The 19,918-nt window shown below is 39.4% G+C and overlaps 5 protein-coding genes across 5 annotated transcripts; 1 reads left to right on the top strand and 4 right to left on the bottom strand.

Moving 5' to 3' along the window:
• Positions 1 to 1,605: 1,605 nt before the first annotated feature.
• On the bottom strand, positions 1,606 to 2,044 carry LOC113663811 (histone H2B-like). Its single transcript, XM_027179232.2, has one exon. The coding sequence runs from the start codon at positions 2,027 to 2,029 to the stop codon at positions 1,655 to 1,657; it is 375 nt and encodes a 124-aa protein (XP_027035033.1). The 5' UTR covers positions 2,030 to 2,044; the 3' UTR covers positions 1,606 to 1,654.
• A 3,951-nt stretch (positions 2,045 to 5,995) lies between these two features.
• Positions 5,996 to 6,235, top strand: LOC125139655 (histone H2B-like). Its single transcript, XM_047804337.1, has one exon. The coding sequence runs from the start codon at positions 6,032 to 6,034 to the stop codon at positions 6,233 to 6,235; it is 204 nt and encodes a 67-aa protein (XP_047660293.1). The 5' UTR covers positions 5,996 to 6,031.
• A 5,195-nt stretch (positions 6,236 to 11,430) lies between these two features.
• Positions 11,431 to 11,926, bottom strand: LOC113663769 (histone H3-like). Its single transcript, XM_027179214.2, has one exon. The coding sequence runs from the start codon at positions 11,886 to 11,888 to the stop codon at positions 11,478 to 11,480; it is 411 nt and encodes a 136-aa protein (XP_027035015.1). The 5' UTR covers positions 11,889 to 11,926; the 3' UTR covers positions 11,431 to 11,477.
• A 521-nt stretch (positions 11,927 to 12,447) lies between these two features.
• On the bottom strand, positions 12,448 to 12,901 carry LOC113663776 (histone H2A-like). Its single transcript, XM_027179218.2, has one exon. The coding sequence runs from the start codon at positions 12,832 to 12,834 to the stop codon at positions 12,448 to 12,450; it is 387 nt and encodes a 128-aa protein (XP_027035019.1). The 5' UTR covers positions 12,835 to 12,901.
• Positions 12,902 to 13,343: 442 nt separating this feature from the next.
• Positions 13,344 to 14,120, bottom strand: LOC113663760 (histone H1-like). Its single transcript, XM_027179205.2, has one exon. It carries the CDS (start codon positions 14,079 to 14,081, stop codon positions 13,464 to 13,466), a length of 618 nt encoding a protein of 205 aa, XP_027035006.2. The 5' UTR covers positions 14,082 to 14,120; the 3' UTR covers positions 13,344 to 13,463.
• Positions 14,121 to 19,918: the final 5,798 nt, after the last annotated feature.

Raw genomic sequence — 19,918 nt, 5'->3', positions numbered from 1 at the left:
ACTTAATTCTTCTCAGTGAACTTCGTCATTGTTCACAGTACAAAGACAGACAGAGACACAATGAGTAATATTTAAGTGTTTATTTTGGTAGAAAATATTGTTGTAAGCATTGCATACCGTCGCTGTCAGGCGGAATCCTCGTATCTCCAAAACCATAATTTTTCAAGAAAGTAAAAAAATGCCATATTTTTTTGAGTTATTAAACATTGTATCGTTAAAGTTGTTATTATACCTTATATTGCTATCATATACTGTTGTGTACCAACATTAGCACAACATTTTCCCAAAGTCACGTTTTATCGGAGATACAAGCTGCCGCGAAGCTCTCCCACGGACTGAAGAAGAGGTGAAGTTATGAGATTTCACATACAGTTGAAGTGTCTAATGGAGTTAAGAGATTTGTGCTCAAGCTATTTTCAAGACTTTAGATTGGTTAATAACTTGTAAAAAATAACAGACCCTCGTGGGGACTGACCAATAGCATTGATATGTGAAAAAAATAGGAAATTGACAAAATTTGGACATAGGAGGTTTCCGCCCAACAGCGACGATATAAAATGCATTTAAAAAATAAAAGTTTTTTTTTCTAAAAAAGGAAACCAATTAGTTGTTAATTTTAAAAGACCCTTCTTATTATCTTTTTATTTTCTTATTTTAATATTGCTTTTTAATTACTCGATTAATCTATGAAATTTTCGGTAGAATACTTGATTAGTAAAATATTCGTTAGCTACAGCCCTAATCTCAGTCTACCTCAGTTTTATTTATGTTTAAAAAACTGTTAAATATATACAGTGAGTGTATAACAAAGTGCTAAATATAAACACTTTGTACTATTTTTTCCACTTTATTAAGCATTTCTTATATTTGCTTTCATTTTGCACCTTAAATGTTGAGATTGTTATTAAGTGTTCATTGTGACTTTAGACTTATGTTTACATTTTAATTATTTGACTTTTCCATGGTTGTTGACATTTCTGTCTTAATTACTGAGGGGATTGTGATCAGAGGAAGTTTAAAATAAAGTTTAAAATAAAAATGTTTAAATGTAATATATTTTTCTACTGGTCCTTATTTTAAAAGGATCATAAAAAATATCAATAATTATCGATATCAGCCGATATGAAACACTGATATCGTGATACAGTTTTCAGCCATATCGCCCAGCCCTATGTGTGATGTGGAGTTAAATAAATATGTTTATATAGCTCAATTACAAAACAAAGCCCTGTAAATTAACAGGGAACTTCAAAACATTGTTCAAAGTTACAATGAAAAAGTTTTAAACTCATGGTATCTTAAGTATGTAACCTAGTGAACCAGCATTAATGCATCCAATGACAGATTTAAGCACTGATGTACGTCGCTCTGGATAAGAGAGTCTGACAAATGCTGTAATGTAAATGATTTTAAAGAGAAAGAAAAAAATTACTTTATAAATTGTACACAATCAGCAGAATTATGTCATAAAATGAAAAAGTGGTTATCCTGTGTGTGTGTGTGTGTGTGTGTGTGTGTGTGTGTGTGTGTGTGTGTGTGTGTGTGTGTGTGTGTGTGTGCGCCTGAGACTCAGAAAGGAGATTTGCACGTTGTATGAAAAAGTATGTGGCTCTTAAAAGAGCCTTTGTGTTGATAAAGACGGCGCTAAGGCACTTTACTTGGAGCTGGTGTACTTGGTGACGGCCTTCGTGCCCTCAGACACGGCGTGCTTGGCCAACTCTCCGGGAAGCAACAGACGCACGGCAGTCTGGATCTCCCTAGAGGTGATGGTGGAGCGCTTGTTGTAGTGAGCCAGACGAGAAGACTCACCGGCGATGCGCTCAAAAATGTCGTTGACGAACGAGTTCATGATGCCCATGGCCTTAGAGGAGATCCCGGTATCGGGGTGCACCTGCTTCAGGACTTTGTACACGTAGATGGCGTAACTCTCCTTCCTGGTCTTTCTGCGCTTCTTGCCGCCTTTCCCTGCCGTCTTGGTCACGGCTTTCTTGGATCGCTTCTTGGGCGCGGTCTTAGCTGGTTCAGGCATGGTGTTGCTGTTCGAGTGAACTGCGAGAGAATGAGTAACACCCACCTAGCGGCTGCTCTATATACAGTATGACATTGTAATTAGGCACAAGAGAAGAAACGTGTGTTATTGGTCATAATCCCAAAGCTCCTGATGCGGAGCGATTCCTCCCGCTCCTCCTGGGACATTCTACCAGAAACGTACATTTCCACTTGTAAAAAATCTTGGGGGGGGGGAAAGATCTTATTCTTAAATCGGACCATTGATTCATACTGAGGAGATGTTAAACTATGAGAAACACATATCATGCCATCTCAGCATGTTTTTATAATTGAATAAAATACATTTTTACATGCCTTGCACCCCTAAAATGTCAGGCCCTGTCACAGACAAATTTGTATATGTTAGAATGGTTTCCTAATGATTTTTTATATATAAATAGCATTTTCTTATTGGTCACATGTCCCTGATTGTATCTCACATGGTTTTGTAATCCCTATAAGAAATATAAGCAACTTTTCGGTCAACTATAGTACACAAAAATCACAGAATACCCGCCAGGCACTCATATAATTATAAAATAACTACCTTTACATAGGAGATTTTTACAAAAACATAGTAGTGGATATATACCCCCACATTCATCTACACAGTTAAAGAGATTAATTCATCAATATTTCCTCAAATTATACATTTTTATATAATAATTTTCTGTGTGACAGGACTGACTTTATGGATTTCATTAATGCAGATAAAGCTATGTTTTGTGTTCTTTATTTAAGTTTTGATTAACATTCTTATTTTAAATCATCATAATTTTAATGTTAATGTAATATTAGACTATGGTAAAGTTCGACCAAGGACATAATAAGGACGTAATTCGTTAAAATTATGACTGACAACTGATGAAGTCCAAACGTCTTTTTAATTCAATAAACTAATATCATTTTATTTCCATATAAAAACATATTTAATTTAACAATTGATTTAACAATTCATTAAAATTCCATTGAACAATAACATGGACAGGTACAATAACAATAAACAGCTAAAATGGCACAAACACAGGCAGGAGTGAAAACAAAGTTGTAACGATAAGCATATGGTAAACTTAATTTAACATTAACAATAACAATTACCAACTAGAATGGCACATTTCTAATCCTTGTGCTCCACAAGCTTTGCCCAAATGTCTTTTCGGATCTCGTGGTGACGGGTGGTTACAGGCCGAGGAGGTGGAATGAACCAGATTACATCGTCAAATATATACCAGATTATGTCTTCTCTGGTGGGCCAGAAGAATCTGTTCACTCCCACACGGTGCATGCATCTCACTTGCACCTGAACCTCATCAATGGCGGTGATGATGCCTGGGTAGATGTCTCCGTCATATTTTATTTTCATATTCCCTCATCTGTTGTTGGTGCGCTTGGTGTGTTAAAGCTGAATGCCTTTGTGTTATAGCATGTGCACTGTAGAATCTTGTCTACAGTGCACATGCAGCTAACGTCCCGGTGCAACATATTCCCAGGAGATGTAGTGACAACCTGGTGTATTTGCATTGTTGATGGGACTTGGAGGATGCTGTCCGGCATGTCCTTCATTGCCCTGTCAATGGATGCTTCGCTTACATAGAATAGTTTAAGAGTGGTACCTGTGTGCACCAAGGCCTCAAACAGATCCATTGCATTATGAATATCGTGGCCATGGCTCACCAACCGATCTGCACTCCTCTTTATAACACCTCCAACCCCATCTGGCGCCCCTTTGCCGTGGCCAGCCTCGAAGAAATTCCATGTCCCAGCTTGGAATCCCTTTTTGTGAAGGAGAAAGGTGAAGAGGTAGAAGTTCCCCTTCTGGCGGTATTGTGTGCAAGGTCCATCGCTGAGGAAATGGACCACTGTGACAGCAGGGAAGAGGTCCTTGACATAGGACAGAATGGGGCTTAGATGTTCCCAAATGGCTGGGGGCCCCTTCAGTCGTGGTGGTGAGATGGTGCTGAAGCAAACTTGCTCAGCGTCTGGTCCTACATATAAAACTCCAGTGTGCAGCGGTGCTTGCTCATGGGATGCACCAAAGTGCACTGCCTGGATCACAGGGATGTGACGGGGCCTGACGTGACAGGGCCTGACGGTCGGCCATTTTAAACCGCCATTAATCAGCCTGCCAGCATGCTAGCATAAAAACTGTTAACATGCAAGCAAAAGCTTTCATTAACCTTTTAGACATGTTTTGGAATTAAAACATTTTCATTCATTTCTGGGATGTTTTACCATGACAGGGCCTGACCCTTTAGCTCGTCCTTCTCAAAAAAAAAAAATACAAAAACAAGCTTAAAATCATACAATTAAATGACAGAACTCACCCTTGACCAGTGTCAGCTTCTCCTCAGACAAATGATGTCACTTCCTTTGAGTCATACCCTTAAAGGCTTATCGCACACATTTTATGTAGAGTTTTATGTAAACGTGATAGGACTGACCGAAAACATGGGGACAGTTGTAAAATAGTATTTATTTGCAGAATTTATGTATAATTTAATGTTTTTAATTAATTAATGTGATTGATAACAACTTAAACCTTTTAATGATGGAGCTTTTTTTTCATAACAAAAGTTTTTTGCATAACAAAACTATGAAAGCTGCAGCTACAATTCGGCTGAGGACAAATACAAGGACAGGATTTGTAATTTTAAAAAGTGTTTTTAGTAAAGAAAAAACATCTGAAAACCTAATGAATGACATATTCCTTTACAGAACAATTCACAGAAATCAACCATTAGTCAGTTTTAGACATTTTTGGATAAAATACTTTTAATTCCCTGTAAACAATTCAAGGACAGATAATGTACGTTTCTGGTAGGATGTCCCTCCTACACACTTACTCCTCCCCCACTGTCCCCTCTGTGCTTTGTTCCCCTTCCGACGTTTTACACTCAACTTTGTGCTTTATGACAAAAGAAAAGGGGGGAAAAAATCCTGTTTCTATAACCAAACTTTACCCACGTTTCACACACACTATGAAAGAAACAGAGTAAAATCAAGAGGCATATACACGAACTGACTTGTATAATACTGGACTTAAAAGCATCTATTATATAAATTTTATACGGTTTTTGACATAATTTGCATCACACAAACACAAGATGAAAGAAAAAGATAAATGTACATCAAATCAATTAACTTACATATAATATTGTATTCAATAATATCTATTATATAAATATATATTGGATATTACTTTATACGGCTTTTGACGTCATTTGCGTCCACACACACACACACAGTAAAGAAGGAAGATCTCTTTGTGGATATTTGGGTGACTCTTAAAAGAGCCGTTGTGTTGACGTGGTTCGGTGTTGAACGTTTATCCACCGAAGCCGTACAGAGTGCGTCCCTGTTGTACAACATTAACCTACACTGTTTAGATGTAAAACATCCATTTGAGCACATCTGTGGCTTGAGAACTGTATTCTATACTCCTAGGTCCACTACTAGGAGGCCCGGTTTTCCTCGTTTGTCTGGGTACATTATAAACCGAACCCATGTTTAACCCTGATAGTAGATTACAAGCAACACAGAAAGGAATATAAAGACAACATTCAGGAGTCATTTTATCAGCTGTAAAACACAAAATATTACAGAATCTATAAGGTTTATAATCTAAATGTGCTATATTGTCTCCAACACTAATCTCATTCTAAAACTCAGTGTCATTCACAAATGACGTCAAAAGCCTTATAAAGCAATATCCGATATATATTTATATAATAGATTCTCTTTATATAAGAGACGTTTGTATATCAATTAATTTATATAATAGTGTGTGTAACGCGGGTAAAGTTTGGTGGTAGAAACAGGATTTTTTCCCCCTTTTCTTTTGTCATAAAGCACAAAGTTGAGTGTAAAACGGCGGAAGGGGAACAAAGCACAGAGGGGACAGTGGGGGAGGAGTAAGTGTGTAGGAGGAGCGGGAGGAGGCCTGAAGCAGGTGCCCCCCGATACCGGGATCTCCTCTAAGGCCATGGGCATCATGAACTCGTTCGTCAACGACATTTTTGAGCGCATCGCCGGTGAGTCTTCTCGTCTGGCTCACTACAACAAGCGCTCCACCATCACCTCTAGGGAGATCCAGACTGCCGTGCGTCTGTTGCTTCCCGGAGAGTTGGCCAAGCACGCCGTGTCTGAGGGCACAAAGGCCGTCACCAAGTACACCAGCTCCAAGTAAAGCACCTTAGCGCCGTCTTTATCAACACAAAGGCTCTTTTAAGAGCCACACACTTTTTCATACAAGGTGCAAATTTCGTTCCTGCGTGTGAGTGTCAGACACACACACACACACACACACACACACACACACACACACACACATTATAACCACTTTTTTCACGTATGTATTTCATCAGTGCTTATGAATTTTAATTTGTAATTACAATTACCAGCTTTGCTGCCGTTTTGGCTATGGTTTTATTTTCCAAGCTTTATGAAAAACACGTGATGTACTTTTGAATGAAAATTTTAGTTAATTGATTCTTTCAATAATCATACATTTGAATAATAAAGAAAAGACTTACAAAAAAGACATTTGGTCATAGATGCTTGTAAATGTGTCTAAACTTTTAAAGCAGATATCAGCATACCATTTTTAATAAAGTCAAAGGTAATTATTATTTTTTTTTTTTGATCGTTGGTTCATGCTTTGGGTTTTTAGCTCACTAACAATTTGTTTGTACACTACCTCAGCAGGAATATGGCACTGGTTCGTATTGACAATACAAACAATTGGCCAGTAAAGTTTCATCACATGTTAGCTTACTGTATATTACAATATATTACAATACATTAGTGTTTTTCATTTGCATTTATATTTAAATAATTTATACTTCATACTATATACTATATTTCTTCTGATTGTGTACAAAAAGATCTAAATAACTTTAGAGGATGAGAATTTAACATTTATTTAGTCTTTATAACTGAACGTAAATTCTCTGTATACTAATTTATAAAATGTTTTTTCTCACTCGTCCTATCCTCTTTCTCCATGAGGTCATATCTCTTACCCATTCAGTCCTTTACATTGCCTGTGTCACGTGTTTTACAAAAAGTTATGTTTAATTTATTACCCAGCTCAGTAGCACCCAGACCTCCTAGTTTTTTGGTTTGTATAGAAATGTTTGTGTTTGTGTTCTTCTCTATTGTTTCTCCATATAAAACCTACACACTTTAATTTTATTGTCAGAGGAAGATAATGTTTAAATTAACTGAATTCTTGATTTATAATTAGCTATTTCAAGTTTTCATTTTCAGATTGTATTTAATATTATTTCTCTCCCCAGTTGTGTTCAGCACATTTACTGTTTGTAATTGTTAAGCCTAATACTTTCACTACTTCTTCGGTTTAGGTGTGTAGGGGTGGAACAACACTATTGCTCATCCATAACTCATCCATAACGCTTCTGTTTTGTTTTAATTCAGTTTAGCTCATTATAACCTTTAATTCAAAGTGAATATTAATTTACGTTGTAAATTTAGCATAGACTGTAATCTTAACCACGCTTCCTGCCATTGTTTTTACACCTTTTATCCTGTTTGATTTTGTGTAAGATTGGTCTAATTGCAGTATAAAAAAATGAACTAATAAATTACTACTACTAAAATATATTATTATTATTATTATTATTATTATTATTATTATTAGTAGTAGTAGTAGTAGTAGTAGTAGTAGTAGTAGTAGTAGTTAATGATTTATTTACTACAAATTATTTCTAAGGTGTAAGTAACCGGCACTTCCTAAACGTGGCCACATGATGGCAGTCAACATCCATCCACAATGCTTTTATTATTCGTGTATTATTTAGCTTATTAATTATTTAATCTGTGCTCGTCTTCTACACTACATCAGTGTCACTTCCTGGGTGTGGTCTTCTAGAGACATTTAAAGTATAGTGCTCTATGTGCTGAACTTTACGTGTCAGAAACATCCAGAGACACTAATGAACTTATTATCAGAGGTATAAAGCTCTCAGATTCTGCACTTTATTACTGTTCTTTTAGAAACATAACCCAGACATAATACAGAGCCAGTGACAGGCTGTACAGAAACTATACAATATTTCATAGACACATGCAAGAGGTTTCTAAAAAAACACATCAACTTTTTATCAGTTAACCACAGACACACACAAAAAAAAATGGTGCTTGAAGAAATGCAGCACATAGAAAAATAGAGTGTACAAATATGAATGAATAAGGGAACAGCAGCAGCGCTATGGATAAAATCAAACTGATACAGGTCAAGTGCTTCATTTATTATTCAGATCCAATATCAGAATGTAGAAAAATATGATCTGAGCAATGTTGTGGCTTGTTCTTTGGTACAAGGTGAGCTAGTTTGAGTATTTCAGAAACTTTACATTCCACATTCAGAATTTAAGACAACATTCAGGAGTCATTTTATCAGCTGTAAAACACAAAATATTACAGAATCTACAAGGTTTATAGTCTAAATGTGCTATATTGTCTCCAACACTAATCTCATTCTAAAACTCAGTGTCATTCACAAAGAAAGCTTATTGAAGTCAAAATTGAAATATCAAACGTGGGTCAAAACAAAACGTCACTGTTCTACTTTAAATATTTAGTCGACACCCTCTAGACACAGGACTCACTGTAAATGGGATCATTTGAACAGCTATGTTAGATTACATGTATATAAGTAGACTCTGTTGTTCAGCTGTTGTCTTGTTTACCAAACAGAGTCTGATACACTGTACACTCTGTTGTACTGAAAGCAGAGCTATGAAGTGTGATTGTGATAGTTGTGTGTGACTGCCAGAATCTGGAAATCAACATATAAACTGGTTATTAATCACTGTGACATGCCGTATTCAAACAAAGGGTTAACCAATATTCAGAATTGAAGACAGAACCAAACGATACACAAACTATAAACAAACAATTAAGTCCATATATATTTGGACATATGCAAAATTTTCATACTTTTAGCTATGTATGCCACAGTATTAATTGAAAATGAAAAAGATGCATTTAAAGAGCAGATGCAAAAATATAAAAAGATGCATTTGAAGAACATATGTTCAGCTTTAATTCAAGGGATTGAACAAAATTAACAAGTAAAAGTTCAGGAACTGCAGCCATTTTTATGCACAGTCCCCACATTTTCAGGGGCTCAAATATAATTGGACAAATGAATATAATCATAAATAAAATGTTTATTTTTAATATTTTGTTGCAAATCCTTTGCAGGCAATGACTGCCTGAAGTCTGGAGCCCATGGACATCACCAGAGACTGGGTTTCCTCCTTTCTGATGCCAGGCCTGAGGTCGTGAGTCTTTCTGCCTTTAGTCGTCTTCAGTGGACAGCCAGGCCTTTTTATGTTGCTGAGCTCACCATTGCATTCTATTTTTTTCTCAGAATCTACCAAACTGTTGATCTGGCCACTCCTAATGTTCCTGCTATCTCTCTGATCGATTTGTTTTGTTTATGAAGCCTAATGATGGTCTGTTTGACTTGCATGGAGAGCTCCTTTGAAGGCATGATGTAGGTTCACAGCAACAGATTCCAAGTGCAAATACCACACTTAGGATCAACTCCAGACCTGTTACCTGCTTATTTGATGAAGTAATAATGAAGGAATAGCCTACACCGGTATATGAAACAGCTTTTGATTCAACTGTCCAATAACTTTTGGTCCCTTGAAAAATGGGACTGGCTACTCTCAAGGGCTGTAATTCCTAAACCCTTCCTCCAATTTGGATTTAAATACCCTCAAATTAAAGCTGAGAGGCTTTCAGCCCACTATAAATATGCAACTATAGCTTGGATATGTTCTGGTAAATACCTAAAAAAAAAAATCTAAAATTGTGCCTGTGTCCAAATATATATGGTCCTAACTGTATATGAAAATTGTACTCTACTTCTAAAGATTATCAGTCAAGAACTAAATGTATTGTTGCAATTTGGCCAACAACTTATAAGATCAAATAGTATTCATAACAGTGAGGTTTTAATTATGCAATTTATTGCTTTTATATTAGTTTTCTTCTTGTTGTTTTTGTTAGAAGTAGTAGTACTGTAGAAGCAATATTCTAAAATGTGCAAATGTAGCACTGGGTAAAAGGAAGAAAAAAAACTACTACTACTCCTGTTTTATTCTTTTTAACATATTTTAAACTGTTTTTATTAAAATCATGTTTATTTTCTTTGATTGTTCTTTGTTTTTAATATGATTTTATCGTGTCTTATTTTTACATTTTATTTATTTATTTATTTATTTTTCCTCTCTTATGAATTGTTTTCTAATTTCTATGTAAAGCACTTTGAATGACTTCTGTGTATGAAGTGTGACGTACAAATAAACTTGTTTTGCCTACTAATAATAATAACCTGAAACTATTTGTAACCATAGTGAGTTTTTTTTTTTTTTTAATACAATTTACTACTACTACTACTACTACTACTACTACTACTACTAATACTACTAATATCAGCAGCAACAGTACAACTACTACTTAAAGGAGCAAATTGTAGGAGCAAATAGAATCAAAATTGGCAATCAAACATTCATCGTAATTCTAGAGCTCTGTACCTGAGGTCATAATTAGCTCATAATAATCAACACTGGTGAATTTTGCTCTCTTTCTGTATAAACACAAACACAAAACAAAGAATAAATACATTTTTTGTCCATGCTACTATATTTTAATATGTAATTACAAATTAGATAATAATAATAATAATAATAATAATAATAATAATAATAATAATAATAATAATAATAATAATAATAATAATAATTCAGCCTTCTGTTTCTTTACTCAGTAAGGCAATAATCTTATTTTCCCACCTCCAGTTGGACTCTGCTTCATTAAATATTCAGATATACTAAGAGGAGATGACGACTACATGTGGTCTTTGAGGACAACAATCTCATCATCAATACAACATTGTCATTCTGTATATTTATAATCACACCTTCCAGTGTCACCCACATGAGGATGAGGTTCACCCTTAAGTCCGGTTCCTCTCAAGGTTTCTCCATAAGGTTGTTTTTCCTCACCACAATCACTTCAGTCACCTCAGGCTTGTTCATTAGAAATAAATACAAACACATTTAAATATAAGTCTAATATTAACCTTGAGTTTTTGTTTTATATTAATCTCTATATAACTATGTTGTGTTCATGTTCTGTGAAGCTGCTTTGAGACAACATGCATTGCTAAAAACACTATACATATAAATGTGTATTTATTTATTTTCAAATACTCTTCTTATACCTGAGCCCAATATTCCTAACACAAATTCTCTGTCTGAAAATCAATTCTCTAAGTGAACTTTATGACAAACTGAGCTCACACACACACAAATATGAAGAAGTGCTCATTAATCAGAGAGAATGTGGTGGCTCTTAAAAGAGACTTTGTGTACATTAGACAGAATTGAGGTTTAAGCGCGCTCTCCGCGAATACGGCGGGCCAGCTGGATGTCCTTAGGCATGATGGTCACTCTCTTGGCATGAATGGCGCACAGGTTGGTGTCCTCGAACAGACCGACCAGGTATGCCTCGCTAGCCTCCTGCAAGGCCATGACGGCCGAGCTCTGGAAACGCAAGTCGGTCTTGAAATCCTGAGCGATTTCTCTGACCAGGCGCTGGAAGGGCAGCTTGCGGATAAGCAGCTCAGTAGACTTCTGATAACGGCGGATCTCCCTCAGAGCCACGGTGCCGGGCCTGTAACGGTGAGGCTTCTTCACGCCGCCGGTAGCCGGGGCGCTCTTGCGAGCAGCCTTAGTGACGAGCTGCTTCCTGGGCGCTTTGCCACCAGTGGATTTACGGGCGGTCTGCTTGGTTCTTGCCATAGCGTCGAGCTGTGAACTTCACGGAGAAAAAAGCACAATAAACGGCGCTGGCGAACGCTGTCTATTTATAAGCCCTAAAGCCGCCCTGTTCTCATTGGGCGAATTGAAAGCACAGCCATTGGACAGAACGTGTTATGTCACCTGATGACTATTGGACCGTTCTCTATCATGGACACAGTTTGATACCCAAACCACCCGCCCCTATTTTACTGGCGCTCTCAGTAGCACAGCGCTTTTGTTTTCTGTCAGCAACCTACTGTCTCGTTGTGTCATTTAGACAGCAGGCTTCATTATTTATTATTATCATTGTTGTCGTTATTCGTATTAATATTAATTTTTATTATTAATGTTGTTGTCCGTTATCAGTCCTTAAACAAGACCAGTTATTATTAGTGTTAGATTTTAACACTTATTTGGGGAAATTGTCTTTATAAGTTGACACTGTGTGACACTCACACAGTATTAATAAAAAGTAGGATGAAATTGCACTTTTTCAGTAAAAGTGGGTGGCTCTTAAAAGAGCCTTTTTATGTGGTGAGAAACGCAGCGCTGAGCAAGTTTACTCGGTCTTGACGGCTTTCTCGGTCTTCTTGGGCAGCAGCACGGCCTGAATATTGGGCAGGACACCTCCCTGAGCGATGGTCACTCCTCCGAGCAGTTTGTTCAGCTCCTCGTCGCTACGCACAGCGAGCTGCAGGTGACGGGGAATGATACGGGTCTTCTTGTTGTCACGGGCGGCGTTACCGGCCAACTCGAGGATCTCAGCAGTCAGATACTCGAGCACGGCGGCCAAGTAAACCGGAGCGCCGGCACCGACGCGCTCAGCGTAATTACCTTTACACAGAAGCCTGTGTACACGACCCACGGGGAACTGCAGTCCGGCCCTGGATGAACGAGTCTTGGCCTTAGACCTAGTTTTCCCGCCGGTTTTGCCTCTTCCGCTCATCTTGTAGTTTAGATACGTTGTAAGAACAACACCGAAATAACAGCGCTGTTCTTCTAGCACTCTGTCATATAACCATCACGGCATCTTTCTTATTGGCTAAGATACTTGTGACGGAAGAACCAATCCGAAACACGCCGTAGAATTCCAGGGTCAGTCCCATTCTATTCACATGCCCCTCCCACTGCGCGTGTGTGTGTGTGTGAGCGAGAGAGAGAGAGAGAGAGAGAGAGAGAGAGAGAGAGAGAGAGAGAGAGAGAATGAAATTAAAATAAAAAAAAGACTAAATGCATATCATTGTAGAGAGAAAATATTTTGTAAACTGATTTATGATCAGTAACTCTGATTATTCACTGGTTTTATATCTATAAAGCATATATTAGTACAGAAGAGAGTAAAGACAAATACACATGGACTTAAAATGTAAACTGTCCAATTGTCCCTAGTTGTTCATACGTTTATGTGAAGGTGAATGTACAAGTCTGTAGCTGCCTAAACACTCGCTACAGAATCCACTAAAGTCACCATGACGTCATCATTTTGTTTACCAGAATAGGAAACAGCTCTTTAAGGGAAAACATGGGTGGCTCTTAAAAGAGCCGTTTGAGGAGTAAAAAACATAAGAAACAAGTTTACTTCTTCTTTGGAGCCTTTTTGGCCTTCGCCGCTTTGGGCTTTACAGCCTTTACCTTCTTGGGGGTCGCCGGCTTTTTGGCCCTCTTGGGGCTCTTGGCTGCTTTCTTGGGGGTCGCCGGCTTTTTGGCCTTCTTGGGGCTTTTGGTGGCTTTCTTGACGGCAGCGACGGGCTTCTTTGTCTTCTTGGGAGACTTCTTGGCTGCGGGTTTCTTGGCCGCTACTTTCTTGGGCTTCTTAGCCGCGGCGGGATTTTTGGCGGCCGCCTTTGTCCCCTTGGGCGCGGCTTTCTTTGCGGGCTTCTTCACTTCGGTCTGCTTCTTGTTCAGCTTGAAAGATACAGACGCGCCAGTCCCTTTGGTCTGCACCAGAATGCCTTTAGTAACAAGCCCCTTGACGGCGAGCTTGACGCAAGAGTTGTTCATCACGTCGTATCTGCTGGCAGCCAAAGCTTTCTTCAGGGCGGCAAGAGACACGCCGTTCCTCTCCTTGGATGAGGAAACCGCTTTGACGATGAGCTCGCCGACGCTAGGGCCTGTTTTCTTGGTCCTCGAAGCTGCCTTCTTCTTGGGCGCTTTGTCCGGCGCAGCGGCGGGAGCGGGAGCGACTTCAGCCATCTCTCTCTCTCTGGGAGCTAATAGTAGAATAAACGAGTGTAACGCTGTACGCTGTGTAACACAGGAACCTTCCTCCTCTCGACCGGGGGGCCGGGCTTAAAAGTGAGCATGAGAACGTTGTAGACTCAACCCGGCGCATCCGAGACACAGTGACAAGTGTGTTTTCTCACGGCGTTTCTCAGCGAAAATACGACGCTGCAGACAAAATCCTGAGCGTCCAGCAACATGTTTGTTGAGCAGGGACTTTTGTGCTTGCTGCACGACATTGTCCTTTTTCCCGAGACCCGACGTGATCTCGTAGCGAGCAACAAAGTGTACGACGCGTCTGGGGTTCGCTCCGGCTTGCAGCGCATGTGGGGCGATGTGGCGTGTAAAAACTAGACAAAAAGAGGCTCGGGGCTTGTAAGTCGTGTTTACTGAGTTGTGGGAGAACCTTGTGAATGACACTGATGTATTTGTAGCGTTGAGTGTTGTGTGTAATAATTGTAACGGAGCTCCGTTTATGCTGCGTAAAGCACATGTATACTAGAGACAGACAGTCAGTGCGAGTTGCAGGTGTCCATTTGCATGTGTCTTTGTTTCTGTTTGGTTTTCTGTTTAGACTTGTTGCTGTTGTTGTGTTCCCTTGTTTGTGCTTGTACCTTTGTCATGATCTGGTCTTCCACACTCTGGCCTGGCACAAGCTCTCTCTCTCTCTCTCTCTCTCTCTCTCTGTAAGTAAGACTCCCTTCTCCCTGACAGCGCTCAATAAAACTTCAGCTAGTGATTAAAGAAATTATTTTTTTGTTTTTATTTATTTAATTATTACCTCTGATTGAGTAATCAATTATATGAAAGTAGTTAAATTTTTTTTACAACATTAAAGGAATAAAAAGAATAAACTTTTCACTTTTTACAAATTCCTTATTAATCTACAAAATGAGTTGACATTTTTTTCAAGCATTCATTTCAAATTTTCACCTTCTAACATTCACATAAAAAATCACTAGATCTCAGCTCAGAACGAGCTCTTATATGAAACGTCACTTCACATGTTTACTCACAGTTCATGTTAAAGTCTGTAATCCACCTGAATTGACAGTTCACCGTTTATCAGTTCAGTATAAATAAATGGACAAAAGAGAGAAAAGCACCAGTGGGCAGAGAGATGACCCTGATGTAGAGCTAAGAGTCCTGGTGCCACCCAATGTACTTTTAGGTAGTTTAGATTAGGGTATGCAGCTAGATTTTCTTTGCTGTCAATTTATTTAGCTCAAAAAAAAAAAAAAAAAAAAAACAGATTACATGAGGCTCTGTTTTTAATTCTGTTAATTTCTTTACACTGTCCATGTTCTCCTACCATTGTGAGTCTAGCTCCCCTGTCCCTTTGTGTCCTGAGTCCTCATGTTCTGTCTGTTATTTCTTGTCATTTGGATCATTAAAGCAATAATCTGTCCATAGCTGCTTTCCCCCTCCTAAATGTTCATGATTTTCACCTCCATATTTTACTTGCATTTCTTTCTCTTTGCTGCTGAAACAGAGAAATTTCCTCATTGTGTGACAAATAAAGGTATAATCTTATCTAAATTCACATTATTTTTCAACATTTAATTTTAAAAATGTATTAGTAAAAGATGTAAATTGTAAGCAACCTTTCTGCTTTCCCCCTCCTAATTTTTTTTTTTTTAATGATTTTCACCTCTTATAATACATCCTGAGGTAACTTAACATAAAGAATTTTCACCCACCATATGCAGTATATGCATATGCATTGCATATGAACATTTAAGCATTAGTACATTAGAATAACCGTTCTTTCAAGAAACTGTATTATTGTACCTGCATCAATTAAATTCAATACTCAGATTTAGTACCCATTCTCTTGAACATCAACAAGTAAACAGCAATAAGAGCCTTCTGAGTTCAAATTCAACATGTAATCACATATGCATTTCACTTCACCATAATCCTACTGTACTCTCTTATTTACTTTCGTAGTCTTTTAACCAGCTGGGTGGTTTACGTTGCCTAGCGGAACGTCTTTCTGTATTTTGTCCAGTGTCTGTATTTGTAACAGGGACTTCCACAGCCAACAGGTATGACGGCTGTTTCGGTATCTTAGGAAACAAAGATAACTGAGATGAGTGCCACGTCCGTCCGTCCGACAACTTGTATGTACAAGGACCTACACGTTTGGTTATTTCCACAGGTTTTGTGAACTTTGTGTGTCCTTTGGGAACGTGTGTTGGTTTGCGTACACGCACTTTATCCCCCACTTGAAAAGTAGGCGACCGTGCCCCACGTTTGGCATCGTAGTACCGTTTCATTTGCGTCTGTCGAGTGGATACCCGCTCTCTGACAACCTTGTCACGGAGGTTACTGGAAGACGGCGTGAACACAGTGAGTTTTGTTCTCATTTGCCTACCGTACAACAGTTCGAATGGAGAAACACCAGTCGTTGCATGTGGAGTAGAACGGTAAGTTTGCAAAAAACCCAAGACTGATTGTTTCCATTGTTGTTTTTGTAGTATGATCAGTTGCACCCAGTCTTTAAGCACTTTGTTAAATCTTTCCACCGCTCCGTTAGCATGATATACCGCCGTTCTGATGTGGACGATATTTCGTTCCTCCAGAAAGTCACCAAGAACTGAAGAAATCAGCTGAGGACCATTATCCGTCACCAGACATTCTGGGTTTCCATGTCTGCTGAAAACAGAGTTCAGAAATCCGACAACTGCTGAAGCTGTAACTGACGGTGTGAATGCAACTTCCGGCCATTTTGAGTAGTAGTCAGTAAGCGTAATAGCATATCTGCAGTCATACGCAGCGGTCTCAAATAGTCCAACTATGTCTAAGCCCACTTTTAACCAAGGAGCTGCAGGGAAAGGGACTGGTTGTAATGGAGAAGCGGAAGTCTTTGCAGTTCTGTCCGACTCTTGGCACAGTGCGCAAGTAGCAATTTGTGTCTGAACCATAAGGTCCATGCCTGGAAACCAATACAACTCTCGCAAGCGTTGTTTCGTCCGAACTATTCCTGGATGGTTCTCGTGTGCTAAAGTGACCATTGTTCTGCGTAAAGACACCGGCATTAAGAAACATGAACCTCTAAGCACTAAATCATCCATGGCACACAATTCCTGACGCAATTTGAAGTACGGCAGCAATGTTGGACTCAGTGCTTTTGCTGAAGTAGGCCAACCTCTGTCAATCTGAGCTCGCAAGGCAGAGAGTTCAGGGCAAGCTTGTGAAGCAGCTTTAAACTCAGCAGCATTAACAGCAGTCTGTGCCGTTGAAAGTAGTGCAACAAGTTCAGGCTCAGAATCTGCATCCAAAGCGGTATCGACTGGCAATGGCAGTCTTGATAGACAGTCCGCTGTATTGTTCAAAGGACCTGCACGATAAACAACATCATAGTTAAAGCACAAGAGACGTGCAGCCCATCTCGCTATTCGCATTCCGGCTCTGTCTGCGCCCTTTGTACAAAGCAAAGTAGTTAGAGCTTGGTGATCCGTGCGAAGTGTAAATCTGTGCCCCCACAGATATGTTCTCCACTTTTCAACTGCCCATATGCAAGCTAACGCTTCTTTTTCCACCGTAGAGTACTTCCTTTCAGTTGGAGTTAAAGTTCTTGAAGCGAAAGCAACTGTGTGTTCAGTGTCATCAGGGTGTATTTGCGTGAACACTGCTCCAAGACCGTAATCCGAAGCATTGGTCGATATAACAGACGGTAAGGAAGGGTTGTAAAGGGCTAATGCTGGACTTGCAACCAACATTTTCTTCACTGCAGCGAAACAATTTTCCATCTCACTGTTCCACTGAAATGAACCTCCCTGGCGAAGACATGCACGTAACGGCTCAACTACGGTAGCGTAGTTGGGTATAAACTTGTTGTACCAAGAGAGCATGCCTAAGAATGAGCGCAAGGTAGTTGTGTCTGTGGGAGCTGGAGCCTGTACTATGGCTTGTAAGTGTTCTGTGTCAGGCTGAACACCTTGTACAGTCACTAAATGTCCCAAGAAGCGCAAGGACTTCTGTTTAAATTTACACTTTTGTGTGTTTAGTCGTAATCCAGCTGTACGCAGTCTTTTCAGCACTGTGTTAAGCACAGCATCATGTTCAGATTCAGTACGTCCAAAGCAAATGACATCATCAAGGTAGTTCTGCACATTTGATATGCCTTTAAGTATGCACTCCATCATTTTTTGAAACACTGAGGGTGCTGAAGCTAGACCATATGGTACTCTACAAAATCTAAACAGTCCATCATGTGTAATGAAAGCTGTTAGATCACGACTCTCTGGATGCAAAGGTACTTGGTGGTACGCACTCTCAAGATCAATCGTGGAAAAGACTGTGGACCCTGCTAAAGCAGTCAGTAATTCTTCCATATGGGGCAAGGGGTAAGAGTCTATTATCACCGCCTTATTCGGCTCTCTCAAGTCCACGCACATTCTTATGCCACCTGTCTTCTTCATTGTCACCACAATTGGTGAAACCCATGGTGATGCATCAATGCGTTCTATTACACCGACAGAAAGGAGTCTCTCAATTTCCACAGACACAGCTGTTCTCACTGAAAAAGGCAGGCGCCTTAACTTTTGTCAAACTTGCGTGACAGCATCTGAAATTTTCACTTTGTGCATGAATCCTGTGACACATCCAACTGCGGGCCGTTCTGCATGCGTAGATAGCTGAAATACTGACTCTGAAGAGGCGTCATTTTCAGTTGTGACAGGCTCAGAAAGAATCGTATCCCCTTTAATGCACAGTTGTAGTGCTGTTATGAGATCCATTCCCATTAATGCGGTTCCTTTGTCTACTATGTAGAAATCCACAGCGCATGTATTGCAGTCTTTTTTCACGGTTGCGTGCATGCATCCTAGCACATCAATTGGAGTACGCGAGTACGTAACCAATCTCGCTGCAGATGGTTGTAAGGGTACATTTCCAAAGTAATTCTCATAAATGGCTTTAGGTAGTACTGAAACTGAAGCACCAGTATCTACAGTCAATGTAACAGATCGCAAAATTGCACCTGTTTGTGCTTCCACTGTACACTGTAGTTTAGTATTTACATTTGTGTCTTGAATTAACAGCATTGTATACTCAGGCATCATGACTTCATGTACTGAATGTGTTTGCGTAGTTCTACAGACCCGTGCAAAATGTCCTTTTTTCTTACAATTTTTGCATGTTACCTTGGCTGCCGGACATTCCACTGCGTTAGCTAGATGTTTGTCTGAGCCGCAGCGAAAGCAACAGCGTGTAGCTGACGTCACCTTTGACGCTGCTGTAGAAGAGGCAGACGGTCGCTGAGGAGGCGGTTTGTTTTTGAATCCTCCTGTACTGCGTCTAGTATTTCTCTGGACCCGTACGGTCTGCACCGGAAAGTTCTGAGTACTCGACATTACTTTTGCATTTTCTCCAGCGGTTTCAATTTGCTGAGCAATTGTAATAGCATTTGTCAGTGTTAACTGTTCCTGTAGCAAAAGTCTCTCACGGAATCGCGGATTGCTTACATTTTCCACCAGCTGATCCCGAATCATATCATCAGCATTTGTAAACTCGCAAGTAGACGACAGTTCTCTCAGTGCAGCAATGTATTGAGTTATCGATTCGCCGACTTGTTGTGCTCGTTTCCGAAATGTGTGTCGTTCCATGACCACGTTTACTTTGGGCGTGAAATGAGTGTGCAAAGCAGTAATAGCAGCGGCCATTGTATCCCGCGTGTCTGGCAATGTATAAAAGATTCTCTGACCTTCGGTTCCCAAGCAGTGCAATAAAAGAGCTCGTTTCCGGACCTCCGACCATTCCTGTCCTTGCACATCAATGACTAGTAAGTAATTCTGAAACATCCG

The sequence above is a fragment of the Tachysurus fulvidraco genome, chromosome 19, assembly GCF_022655615.1.
Source record: "Tachysurus fulvidraco isolate hzauxx_2018 chromosome 19, HZAU_PFXX_2.0, whole genome shotgun sequence".
In the NCBI taxonomy this organism is placed as follows: domain Eukaryota; kingdom Metazoa; phylum Chordata; class Actinopteri; order Siluriformes; family Bagridae; genus Tachysurus; species Tachysurus fulvidraco.
This window is presented reverse-complemented; position numbering and strand designations above follow the sequence as displayed.

Bases quoted from the DNA above. Each gene is read 5' to 3' on its own strand.
- LOC113663769 (XM_027179214.2), bottom strand. From the start codon at position 11,888: ATGGCAAGAACCAAGCAGACCGCCCGTAAATCCACTGGTGGCAAAGCG.
- LOC113663776 (XM_027179218.2), bottom strand. From the start codon at position 12,834: ATGAGCGGAAGAGGCAAAACCGGCGGGAAAACTAGGTCTAAGGCCAAG.
- LOC125139655 (XM_047804337.1), top strand. From the start codon at position 6,032: ATGGGCATCATGAACTCGTTCGTCAACGACATTTTTGAGCGCATCGCC.
- LOC113663811 (XM_027179232.2), bottom strand. From the start codon at position 2,029: ATGCCTGAACCAGCTAAGACCGCGCCCAAGAAGCGATCCAAGAAAGCC.
- LOC113663760 (XM_027179205.2), bottom strand. From the start codon at position 14,081: ATGGCTGAAGTCGCTCCCGCTCCCGCCGCTGCGCCGGACAAAGCGCCC.